Source organism: Anarrhichthys ocellatus, unplaced genomic scaffold (assembly GCF_004355925.1).
Source record: "Anarrhichthys ocellatus isolate YVR2014 unplaced genomic scaffold, GSC_Weel_1.0 scaffold12, whole genome shotgun sequence".
Lineage (NCBI taxonomy): Eukaryota > Metazoa > Chordata > Actinopteri > Perciformes > Anarhichadidae > Anarrhichthys > Anarrhichthys ocellatus.
This window is the reverse complement of record NW_022280042.1, coordinates 8,477,089-8,489,204: the sequence shown is the minus strand read 5'-3', so window position 1 is coordinate 8,489,204 and position 12,116 is coordinate 8,477,089. Positions and strand designations below refer to the sequence as shown.

The 12,116-nt window shown below is 45.0% G+C and overlaps 1 protein-coding gene across 3 annotated transcripts in view; it reads right to left on the bottom strand.

Moving 5' to 3' along the window:
- The window catches only part of LOC116386305 (nck-associated protein 5-like), a 112,421-nt gene that overhangs the window by 56,493 nt on the left and 43,812 nt on the right, over window positions 1-12,116 (bottom strand). The window contains exon 1 of one of the 3 annotated variants that reach the window (XM_031852401.1): window positions 9,392-9,926. The exons of the other annotated variants lie outside the window; for them this stretch is intronic. Within the exon in view, the coding sequence (XP_031708261.1) occupies window positions 9,392-9,420 (29 nt within the window). The 5' untranslated portion in view covers window positions 9,421-9,926. Of the gene's footprint in view, window positions 1-9,391; window positions 9,927-12,116 lie in introns of those variants that run through there. 3 annotated transcript variants of the gene reach the window in all.

The following is a 12,116-nucleotide window of genomic DNA, read 5'->3' as shown; positions in this document are numbered from 1 at the left end:
AATTGTGTGTCAAGATGCAAAGACCGATGTTATAATGGCGTCTGGAAAAAAGGTGGAAAAATCATAATTAACGGGATAGTTCTGGTGTTTTGAATGGGGCTTATTCAGTACTGATCCAAAGTCAGTGGATCACCTGCAGGAGATGGATTTGGAGGAACAGACAGGAGCAAAGTAATGTACTGTGTAATGTCGACGTAAATAAAGAAGAAAAAAAATCAATATCAGTGTACGCTATAGAATAGTATAATCAGTTACAATATTGTCAACAATAAAGTCTGGGTGAGAGACATGAGCAGGTAGACTGCTTGGCCAACAGTTTTTCCACATTACATAAACTTTATTTGGACGTAAAATCATAAAGATGCAACCAGCAATATCTGTAATAACCACTTATTGCAAAGGAGAACAGGAAGCTCTAGCTGTTTATCTATTTGTGCTACGCTGTATGCACACCGTGTATATTTCACACTTGACTGTGACTAAATGGGATGTATTTCAGGCCACAGTCCATGCCTTTATCCCGTACATCCAAGCATGTGATGAAAGCATAAGCTGACAGTTGACCGTGTATACATTCCTCCTCCTCCTCCTCTGCTGTTTTTCTTCTTCTCTGAGCCCCAACTTAAAGCTTGGCCGAGTGAATTCCAACAGCCAATCATGAGCAGTGTCGACGTGGACCTCCAGCAGTTCTCAGTGAACTGGAATCACCTGATAGCACCAGAGGCCTTACCCCCGCCGAGCCTCAGTGGAGCAAGCCAAACCAGCTGACAGGCCCCGATCTTGAACACCCCCCCTCTGTTCCACACGCGCACATTGTCTCTGGTGTTACTGTTTCTATGCATCAAACGGTAATGCAGCAAAAGGAAATAGGATGTCACACTTATATGAAATTACACCTGGAATTTAAGGTAACAACTTACTGATTGGACCTTTAAAACAAGGCTACTTCCTTCTAAATGGACACTTTAAAGATGCAAGTTAAGGTTTAGCACAATGTTATACATGAACACACAGCAACTTCCTACCCTTGCTTGCATACAAATACAAGTTTTCTTCTCATAAATATATATGACACCATCTGCTGTCCAACCGCACATCAAAAATCATTTCCCTTCATTACAAATGCAAATCCAGCAGCATCAAAAGCTCTCCATCCCTTCCTTTGAGATAAGACCGACAGCACAGATTGATCATGACACCAGCCTTGTTGCATTGGCAGCAGCTCAACCCAGTTTCCTCCACACATTCTCCTCGCTCAGACACTGTGCAAACCCCACTCACGCTTCCTCCTCCAGCTCACGCTGAGACGACGCGCCGGTTGTTTGCTTCAGAGCATTATGGCGACGTCGGCGGCATGCAAAGACACGATCTGTCAGGGCTGAGGGAGGATCAATCACAACGAGAGCATTCGCCAACCTGAGCCGACATGTTGGACACATGCGCTTTGAACTGCATTGTGGGAGGCAGACGTTTAGCTGCGTTTTCATCACTGTTATCACGGCTCCTGCATACAGGTGGTTTAATCCATTGTACATTGTTTGCTGTTAAGCACATAATGAAAGAGAAAAAAGAGCCGTCTCTTGGTTTCCTATTTCCCTGCAGTACTGTACACCATCTCAATATCAAGTGTGGTTAATCTCTCTTCTGTGTATGTTAACAGATGAAACACCACATAATCCTTCAGCCTGTTCCCTGCAGCAGTTGCTCATACTGACATAAATACAAGCATCAGGATGTATAAAAGATGCAAACCATCTTTCCAATATTGTCATCGAGGCTTACGGCGAACTAAACATTTCAATCGTTCTGAACCACAAATGTACACAGAGTGGTCGGCAGGGATGCATAAATGTTTGGATGAGAGCAGAGCTGCCATACATTTATGCATTAGTGTCTGCACTCCTGCTGGGTTAAGAGCCCTGACACGCACGCAATCCCCATGGCCCACATAGGGCATCCTGTTCAGAGGGACTCTGGCTACATTTTGGCTCCAACTCCGGAGTGGTCATTCCCATCCTTAATCCGCCTACTGCTGTGTTATGTAACCTTCTGCACCCATCCAATATTTCACCCCAGCCTCCAGTGTGGGACAATGAGCTTACCGAGGCGTTTGATAAGTTATAACATCCAGCCCAGCCCGACAGGAAAACAGAGTTACAACTGCCAGGAGGTTGAGATGGGATGAAAAATGGCTTTGTCAACTTGACGCTCTAAACATGTCAGAGTTTATAGTTTTAGATCAAAAACTGAGCCAATTTATCAGGTTTTGGCGCCACATGGATTAGTCCTTAATTTCATTCTTTTGTTAGAATCTGGAAGTTGTGACAGCTCAGGATTGTGCACAAGTTCATTTTTAAGCATACATCATGTCCAACCTCACCATCTTGTATTAGTCCCTGTTTTAATATCACATGCAACATCATCAAATTATTGTTTCTTTAACATTTGAATGTTCTTTTCTGCAGTCAAACCCCAAACAGAGATGGCATCAAAATCAGCCCGCAGTGTAAACACTGCTTCAAGCGTCTGAGGGGTGGGGCTCGCACATCTGTGACCGTTCAATCGGTCCCGATGCATTAGGAAGGTCCAATCAATCACCAACAAGATGCCGAACGGCGGCCTGACCTGCGCCTGTTATCACCGCCTCACCCACAGCTGGTTCCTGACCTCCCGCCTCCGGCCACGGACCTCGTCTGCACTGGAGGGCAGCGGAAAAACAGGAGCCACATGTCAGCACCCCACACACCAAACCCGCCCAGCCAGCCAGCCAGGCACAATGAGCTTTACCTCGCCACGGCAGACCATTAATTATTGACGAGGTGAAATGTGATGAGGTTCTGCTGTGAGCAGAGAAACAAAGAACACATGCCTTTCCTTGCTGCCATGTGGCCTTGAAATGTTTTTACTTCATGAAAAGGGACTTTTCTTATCAACATGCTTTGTTCTCTGTGCTTCGAAGAAAATTCTTCACATTCTGTACGTTGTTTTTCTACTATGTCGGAATGCAATTACATGCATATTGAACTATGACAAATAAAAGGATGTTAATGACAAATATAGTCCCATCACAAGAGTGCTTAAGAAAAAGGCTATTTTGGACACCAGAATGTCTCGTGACAATGTGGGTTATCTAAACACCAAGACATAACGTGAGACGTATTCATGCTTCCTGCTAATGTATGGAGTTGCGTGTTGGCCTTTGTTTGGACAAGTGTGCACCGCACTGAGTAATGCAGTCAAACGAGTTGAGATGATTGCGATTAGCAGGATTTATCCAAAGTCAACAACATGTTGAATGCTCTGGGTTGTTTATCCTTTCCCTCTGTGATAACATCAGCGCTTTAGGAGAGCCTTAATTACACTGCTGCACCATTACTGTATTTTTTCTGACAAGAGGGACTTGAATGATTTCAGAGCAGATGATTGATGGATGCAATAATAAGATTGCGTGAAAATGATTTGTAAACAGCGTAGGAGAGTTATCTGCAAAATCAGAGTGAGGGCAATGGTTTAAATGCATCATTTTGTAGGCGAAAACCAAACACGTGCACTGGATCTGCAAACTTTTGAAGCAGCAAAAATCAGACATGAGGAATCCTCCGAGACTCCTGAGCTCTGAGGAATGCACTCGCCAAGGATTACACCTGCTCTGACTGTCTGTCTCCCTAAATGTTTTCTCATTCTGCGAGCACGACCTGACCTCAATTGTTTCCGAGCCACAGACACATTCCCGTCCAGACGAAAGGAAATATTGCGGATGAGCAGATGTGCTTTAAAAATGGCCGCCGCACCCGCCCGCCCGTCTGTCGGGAGGGTTTACACCAGCGCTGCTCGTGAAGAACGAAGACGGAGCTAGACACCAACACACAAGAGGCACTCATAAACACATGCATGAACACACATGTACAAACACACCGGCAAAGATATGCGCAGACATGCACACACACACTCACAACTTTGAATCTTTTATGTCCAAATCATAAAAGAGAGATGACTCCAAACTGAGAGGATGCACTGTTGCTGGACCTGAACGGCCACAGATATGATGAAGACAGATATGTTGATGTAGTTTCACTCACAAAGAGAAAAAAAACCTTCAGACACACCTTGTTTTGAAATCCAGCTCAAAAGGCATTCCCAGCCACACGCTCAGATTCCAACAGGTAATAATCCTGTGCGTGTGTTTAAGTTGTTCCAGTGACGGTTGTCTCGATTGAATCACACACTGACACATAATTGAGTTTAAGTAAAGCTTCTTTCAATCCGGTAACTACAATTACCTCATGATTTAGGAGTTAACCTGTGTTTTGTGAGGTGCACTCAGACACAAAGACTGTTTTTCTGATTCGGGAATTCGGCCAAGATCCATTTAAACGCCTCAGCAGATCTCAAGGATCAGAAGGATGATAAGGACGGGGTTTTTGAAATGAACCACTTTTAACGACATGGCGTCTGCACCCAGGTTGTCGGATTGTCCGTTTTGTAAAGGTACGAAAATTGTCTGACACAGCCTCCCCAATTCGGTCGTCGGAAAGGTGTGGAAGAAGGGGTTTGAGACAGTTTAGAGTAAAATCTGTAGATTGCAAAGAACGTCAGAGAAGCTGATGCACACACTTTTCAAATCTCACCAATATGCTGTGCCACACTGAGCGCTAAATAAGCCAATTGGTTGATCCAAATTACTGTCAGGCCGTCGGTTGGACACAGAAGACTGGAACTGAACTGAACGTGTTAACATTATGCCCAAAGGTGCCAACAATGTTCTTGCATGCTATTGTGAAGTTCAATATGAGGTAGTTTAATCAAATCAAATGCTAATTCAGACGCCTTGACATGCTCAGTGGTAAAAAGGCACACATACACTTTTAGCAAGTCACACGTTTCATCCATTGTTCTGTATTTTACGCCCTGGCTGGCCTGGTCTGAAGTAATTAGGGAACAGGGACTCATATTTACTACTGTACCATAATACTGGAAGGTTCTGCTGACTCATGGAGACTGTGCAAAGGCGATGGGGTGTTTTACACCGGCTGTCAACACATCGTTTTTAGAGAGGCGGGCAAACAGTAGCCCTTTACACAGGCAAACAAATGGCCGTTTCACACACACAATAGAAACAAAGGTACGGTAAATAGGAGCACTCGAACCCACGGGTCTGCCATCTCTACTGCTACACAACCCTGAGTGCAAGTTGCTGGGCAGCTGTTGCAGAAGCCATACGCTTATTTTGCGCTGCAGACAGTTTCTTTACAGAAGTCATGTGTTCAAATTTGTTTGTTGCATCACTAGATTTTGTATTTGCCTTTCATTCCCTCAACAGACTGCTGAACTACCACACATTTATACTTCCTGATGGGTGAAAATTGAGAGATAAAGGGAAGATATGTTCCCCCTCTATGTACTTTCAGTTACAGGAATATTGCCATAGCATTCCCGTTCTGGCACTCTGGTATGCTGGTAATAAAGTAATTTAAGGCTACTGCTCTCATTGTTATTCACTCTAAGCAAATACGAGTTTGACGAAGTGGCTGAAAGAACTTAAATACAACAAGAGAGGTGTTTGGACAAGAGTTTTACTGCAGGTGAGCTTCTCCAGCAGCCTCCATCCATTTCCTCTCCAGCTGCGCCAACACCTCCAGCCACTGGATGAGGGCCTGCATTTTTCTCCCACTATTATCTGTTGATTTACAGCCAAAATAGTGGGGAGCTGAAGTTTGTTGACATTCCCCGCCCGGCGCAACCTCAAGTACGACACTGACCCCCGTTCCAACCTCGTAAACGGCTTGCTCCGTTGAAAGCATCGCCGTGACAAGAGAAGAAATATGAAACGGGAGGGAAAGCTCACAAAGTAATTTGCTTCGATCTACAAACTTGTGAGATGCATGCGTCTATGAAAGTATGTCAGCAGGAAGGCTGTGTATAACAAACAAGGACAACACCATATTATCTTGTAAACTGTTGGCATGCAGCACTGCGACCTAGAAAACGAACCCAATTTCTTATTTTCCGAGAAATGAAACACTTGTTTTTTTTTTAAGATATGAATATGCAAGATATAAACAAAAGCTTTTATACAGGGAAAACAAAATTAAATGTCTGCCGTCATACAAAAAAATTTAATTTAATTCAGTTCTGACCGGAAAACAGGCAGTTTTAAAGCAGTAACTGCAAAAACAGCCAGTCTTCACACCTTGGTGAACTCGCATTGAGCGAGTTCATCCATTTATAAACCACAAAAACACTCCGTCTCTAATGACATCACTTGAGAGTCAGCAAGGGTGTCTGGATAAAGCTTTGTCTCCCGGCAAAACAGTCAGTACATGCAATAAGCCATTGATAGCTAGCAAATAAAAGCCTTTTATTGGTTATAAATTGTGTCGGACCATTAAACTTTATGTTTTTCCTGAGTAACATTACTCCAAGTTCAGCCAACAAGAGACAGAAAAGACATCCGATAGTCCCATTTTTCTGGATTTCATCCTTGTTAACATTCAGTGAAATGCAAAGCGTGAACTTTCAGCTTATATGCAATGTGTTCTGGCTCTTTGAATCAAAACTGTGCAACCTGGAAAAATGTGAAAATCCTTTATTGAGCTTTTTAGTTTGCTGTATTTGCAAAAACAGGTCCATACTAGCCTCGCAGAGCTCTGCAGGACTCTTTTTAAAGTTCCCACGTGCTGTTCGTGGGGGAAGATAAATGTAGAGCAGGCTAAGGGGAGGAATGCATTCAAAGCACCCTTAATTGAGCTGGATGGCCTGCAGTCACAGAGGCAGAGCGTCTCAACAAGGCTCGGGCTGGCGAGATCCCGAGATGTGCCTCACACGTACACATCATTAAACCGGCTGCCTTGGCTGACGGCTCCACGGTACCAATGAGCACTGCAGAGACAGTGGGAATTACATGGGAAAGTTGTCTGGACGGAGCTCCCCCCCTCCCTTCAAAATGAAAGTCCCCTGGCTGTCAATGAAGGGGAAGTGCTCCCATGCTGAGGCCCACTGGGCCGGCCATTGAACAGGGGAACATTCCGCAGTAATTCAGGTTGACCTGGACCCAATATGCTAGCTGAGGGTCACCGAATACAGAGCGCCACATACAGGGAGGAGACCAAAGGAGAGGAGGAAAAGTTGGAGAGATCGGATGTAGAGGAGTGAGAGGCAAAGTGACGGACAAGAGTTTTAAGGGGGTGGAAGGAAATACAAAAGCACACGTCTCAGTATGACCTTAATTAAGTTGACTGGGCTGGTGTTTAGGCTAATGATTATCACTTTAGTAATGCTAACTGGTATCCACAATATCCCAGTGCACACTTCTTGTGGAAATTGATGAACTTGCTTGCGTATCACACAGCTTACAATAACATGTAGGCCTCAAATATACAGCGAATGTGCTTGACTTGTGACATACCTGCTTCAATGTAGGACGCGTGATGTAGCAATGGTTGAATGAGAACATGGCAGCAGGGGGGAAAAATAATAATGTGAAGAAATGTTTGCACTGCAGCGTTGTCGGGATGGCGAGAATTAGTTTTAATTCTATAAAATCAAATCCCTTCACTTGGCAATCCTCTTACGCAGTAATCCCCAGGTAGCTTTCAGAGGCCAGCGGGCTCAAACTGCCCAGAGCAGCGACACATCTGCCCTGGTGGCGGGATGATATCACCGGCTACTCCTCTGCTCCCGATAAAGGCTTTAAATGGACACTGTCAAAACAGAAACTGGACCAAATGGCTAAACTGTAGACTTTGGGAAGTACAGTAATGATGATTGCTACTGAACGTACAATCCCAAAACATAAAAATATTAAAAAAATACCTGAGTCAGCACTACTGAGGACTGGACAGTAGATTACAGTTTTAAACTTGCATTTAAATAGTGGATGATGGGATGCATTACATTTTCCCTCATGTCAGAGATTTCACTGACCAAAGCACTTCATAAGGAGTTTATGAGTCACATGCTTGTTGTTGATACTTGGTGTGTACTTGGTCACAATGGCAAGATTGTGAGTTTGACTTCCAGTTTCCCACTGTAAAACACTTCTTGTTAAAAGGTCCGCCTAATATAAACATTCGCTATCAGGCAGTGTCACGTGTGTAAAGTACTAGGAAACACTTCTCAGTGTATTTGCCCTCTCATAGTGCTATGATGTTGGATGTTATGAGACTGTGATAAATGCAAATGAACATCCCACTGTTCTGATATCATGAAAAGTAACTTTTTTTTTTTTTTTTTTAAATCAGACTTTATGCGTATGATGTTGTATCGTATAACCAGATTCTTGCCCTACTTATTTGTCTACTGTATCCAACATCCATTGGCATCTCCCATTATAAATCATCCACTACATGGAGGATGCTATTTTCTGCTCTTGTGTTGGGAAGCACCAGTTCCAAGGGCAAAAAAAACTAAAAAAAAAAGACATGGCTTGGCATTTCTCTCTGGCACTTTGACAACACCAAGAGAGTGATGATTCCTCCCATACTCTCCCATGCTCTCATTTTCATGTTCCCTTGCAGTTCTGTTTTTAGAGATAACAAACCCAGCTAAAAATATCCAGCCAGTGTCCTGCATCCTACATTTGGCATCCTTGCTGCGTTGGTTGCCAGCATCCTAGCCTCTTTTTGTATACTGTAAATATGGCTGACTATGAGGAAAGACCCCTGACCCGCTGTGACATTGACATATGGACACTCTTACTGCAGCACTTCACGCCACATTAATAAGGAGCTGCAGAGAAGCTGATCATAATAGAGCAGCCCCATAATCCATATTCCCCACCACTTAGCTGTATCCACACCCAGTTCAACACCAGTTATTCTAGTGTGGGATTAGTGGGCCGGGTAGAAAATCTTAATCTGCCTGAGAGAGAGTGTGAGGAAAGAAAAGGAGCAGTGGGAAGAAAAAAAACATGCATTCCTGCACATTCAAATCCCCTGCAATGCCCGATTGTTTTACCTCTGCTTAAACGACTGGTATCCGTTTCCTTCAGTTATCAATCAGAATCAAAGAGCTTTACGCAGCCCCATCCATATACTGTTGCCACTAGCAACAGGATTTAGAGCAAATCAGAGATAATCCCCTGCACATGTGTACAATGCTGCTATATGAAATATGTCTCCTCTGGGGATTATTAAGAAAATTGCTGCTCAGGACAAAGTAAAGACGACTGAAGGAGGTGCAGCCGTGAGCAAAAAAAAAATCTCAAAGGTGCAAGGAAAAGCTGAGTGTGCATTTATTCTTCTGACAAAAGATAAAGTATGGCACACATGAAAGGACACCCAGGATCCCCGAACAAGAACAATCACTCATCAAGACTGTCAAATCTTGCAGTTGCAGAAGAAATAATGCAGGTCTGTCATGTCATGTGTGCCGACGACTGTCCGCTTCTTACCCTGGAGGAGATGCAGCATCCTGGTGCATTCAGAGGACACACATGGTAATCCACCAGCACGCACTCCTCCTGCTCCGCAGCTGCTACCCACTGATCCCGCAGATGATAAAGTTTACGTCCACAATGCAGCACTGCCAGCCACTACACTGCTCCCTGCCTGCCTCCCGACGTGACTGAAACTGCCTCTCCTCCCCTTCTCTCTTTCCTCTTTTCTATGTTCCCTCAAGCACTCAAAAACCTTGCTTCCCTTTCCTCCTCCTAGTCCTCACTGCGTCTGTCCTCTACCCTCCCTGTCTCTCTCAATCTGGCGACATGCATTGACTCTCCCGACGCTGCTTCCCTCTCCTCTCCTCTTCCTGCATACACCCTCCCTCTGCGCTATGCTTTCTCTCACTAACACACACACACACACACACACACACACACACACACACGCTCAGAGGCTCCTCTTCACTCACACAGAGCGCTGTGTGCCTCCCCCCCTGCCTCTATCTCTCTTCAGAATATTTCTCTCCTCAGTCTGTCTCTGCTTCGCTCTCTCTCTCTCTCACTCTGTCGCCGAGTCTCTCTCCGGCTCTCTCTGGCTGCGTTCCTCCTCCGCGGGCTTGCAGGACGTTTAACATGTGTTCAGGGAGACGGCTGCTCCGCTGCCTCTCTGAAGGTGGCTCTTTCCTCAGGGGAGGAGAAGCAAGGTTTTGGTGGGGGTTTGTACGGAGGAGGAGTTTTTGGGGGGGTGACAACAGTGTTGAGGGGGTTTAACTCCAACAAGGGGACGTGAAGAGGCTAGAGGGAAGCCGGCTTGTGATGTTGTACTAACTGGGCTCTTTTAGAACAGAGGCAGGAAAGGTGACAAAAAGGACAGAAGAGGAGGTCAGAAGTGCAAAAAGAAAGAACAAGAGTTTTTCCACAATATGTAGGTGTGATGAGTTGTCCAGCTTGAAGGCAAAAAGCCTGCCATCATAGAGAGAGACAAGATGTGTGATGTATGAAGTCTATATGAAGGAAAGCTCCTGCACCACCTGGACAATCACTGCATAAAGCGACTACTTGATGGCGTATCAGAAAGATAATAGAAATTACATTGTTGATGTCAGAAACATGTGGGTTTAAGATGACAAGCACTTGAAGTCTTTCTCCAGTGGATGAATCAGAAAAAACTGGCTTCACTTTTTAATGTAGACAAGGGGCACAGAGCTTTTGGAAAACAACACAGAGAAAGAAAGACACTGACAAAGGACGACCGAGGAAGAGATGAAGATCAAGAGAGTGAAGCACAGAATCTGAAAGCCAGAGAGAAAAAAAAAAGGTAAAGCTGAGGGAGAAGTGCTTGGGTCTGCCTGGACCGAGTGACGGAGCAGGCTCCAGCCCATCTGCCGCAATCACAATCAGTCTCAGATGAATGGCTGTGACAAACTGCAGCCTGGAACCTACAGCCTCAACCAGGCAGGACGCCTGCAAGGACCGAGGGAGATGAGAAGGGGGGATGAAGAGGCAGAATAGGAGGGGGGGCACTCTCTATTGTCTGCTCCCCAATAGGACCAGTGCGAGAGGGGGCGGGCACCGGAGGGGTGAAAGGGGGAATTAAAAGGGTCCTGGTGACAGCAGCGCTCAGTTAAAGAGGGGAAAGAAAGGACAGTGCTGACTTAAAGCCGGGGCCATCGCTGCCACTTCGCCCCACATTCACTGTCACTAATGTCCTAAATGAACAATGACACTAACCATGTGAGAAATTTGTTTCCTGGAGAAGGGAGGAGAGGGGGGATTCAAGTTGAGGGAAGGTGGAGCATAAACATGCAGGGATGAGTTCTCACTCCTGGGGTTTGGAGGTAGATTATTTCACGCTGGGAAATCTGGCTTCACCAAACGGAGATCATAAAAAATTGACACGTCCTGTCAAGTTCCCGTCATCAGATGCCTCGTAAAGCTGGCTGCCACATTCCCATTTGTCATCGTAAAACTCAGGAAAGATTCATGAAGCCGGATTACTGCGTTTGTGACCGAAATGTCACGCAGAGGCGTAATTGTATTTATCATAAGCGCAGCTGTCTCGCAGGGAAATCTGAATATAGAGCGGCGGGTGATTTGATTCTGAGAGCAGGTGGTCACCAATTAGACACTATTGTGCCGTTTGGGTAAAAAAGACAAATGGACGGCTGAGTCAGCATTAACGCATACATTAACGCATACATATGCGACGTAATCAAGAAATATTGAGGGCAGTGTTCCATTCTAATTTGATCAAGAGCGAGCGGCGATCGTTGAGCGATGGCTCTCGCCTGCAGGGCGACAAACAGACAGCAGAGTTGGGTAGCCATGGTGTTTGTGTTTAGACAAACACTCTCTCCTCTAATCAGGAAACTACCAGAGTTTGTTTGCTCACTTTTTAACTTCGTGATTAGTCTTGGTGTGTGTGTTTGTATAATGCTACAAGTGTGTGTCTCTAGGAACTTGTTTGCACACAGTGTGTGTGTTTGTGCATGGGTTTACAAGAATATGTAATGTGTGGGTTTGTGCATGTATGCAACAATAAATGTGCATGAGTGTGTGTTCATACAGTATGTGCACATATAGGTTCTCGCAACCATAATTATGTCCATTTATAACATTGTATACGAGTCTGTATTTGTAATATTCATGCGCCTATGAGTGTGTGCATGTGTGTGTCGGCCCTGTGTGCCGAGTGATCTGCTGAGCTCATTAAGGCGCTGCTTATTGCTCTGCCAGG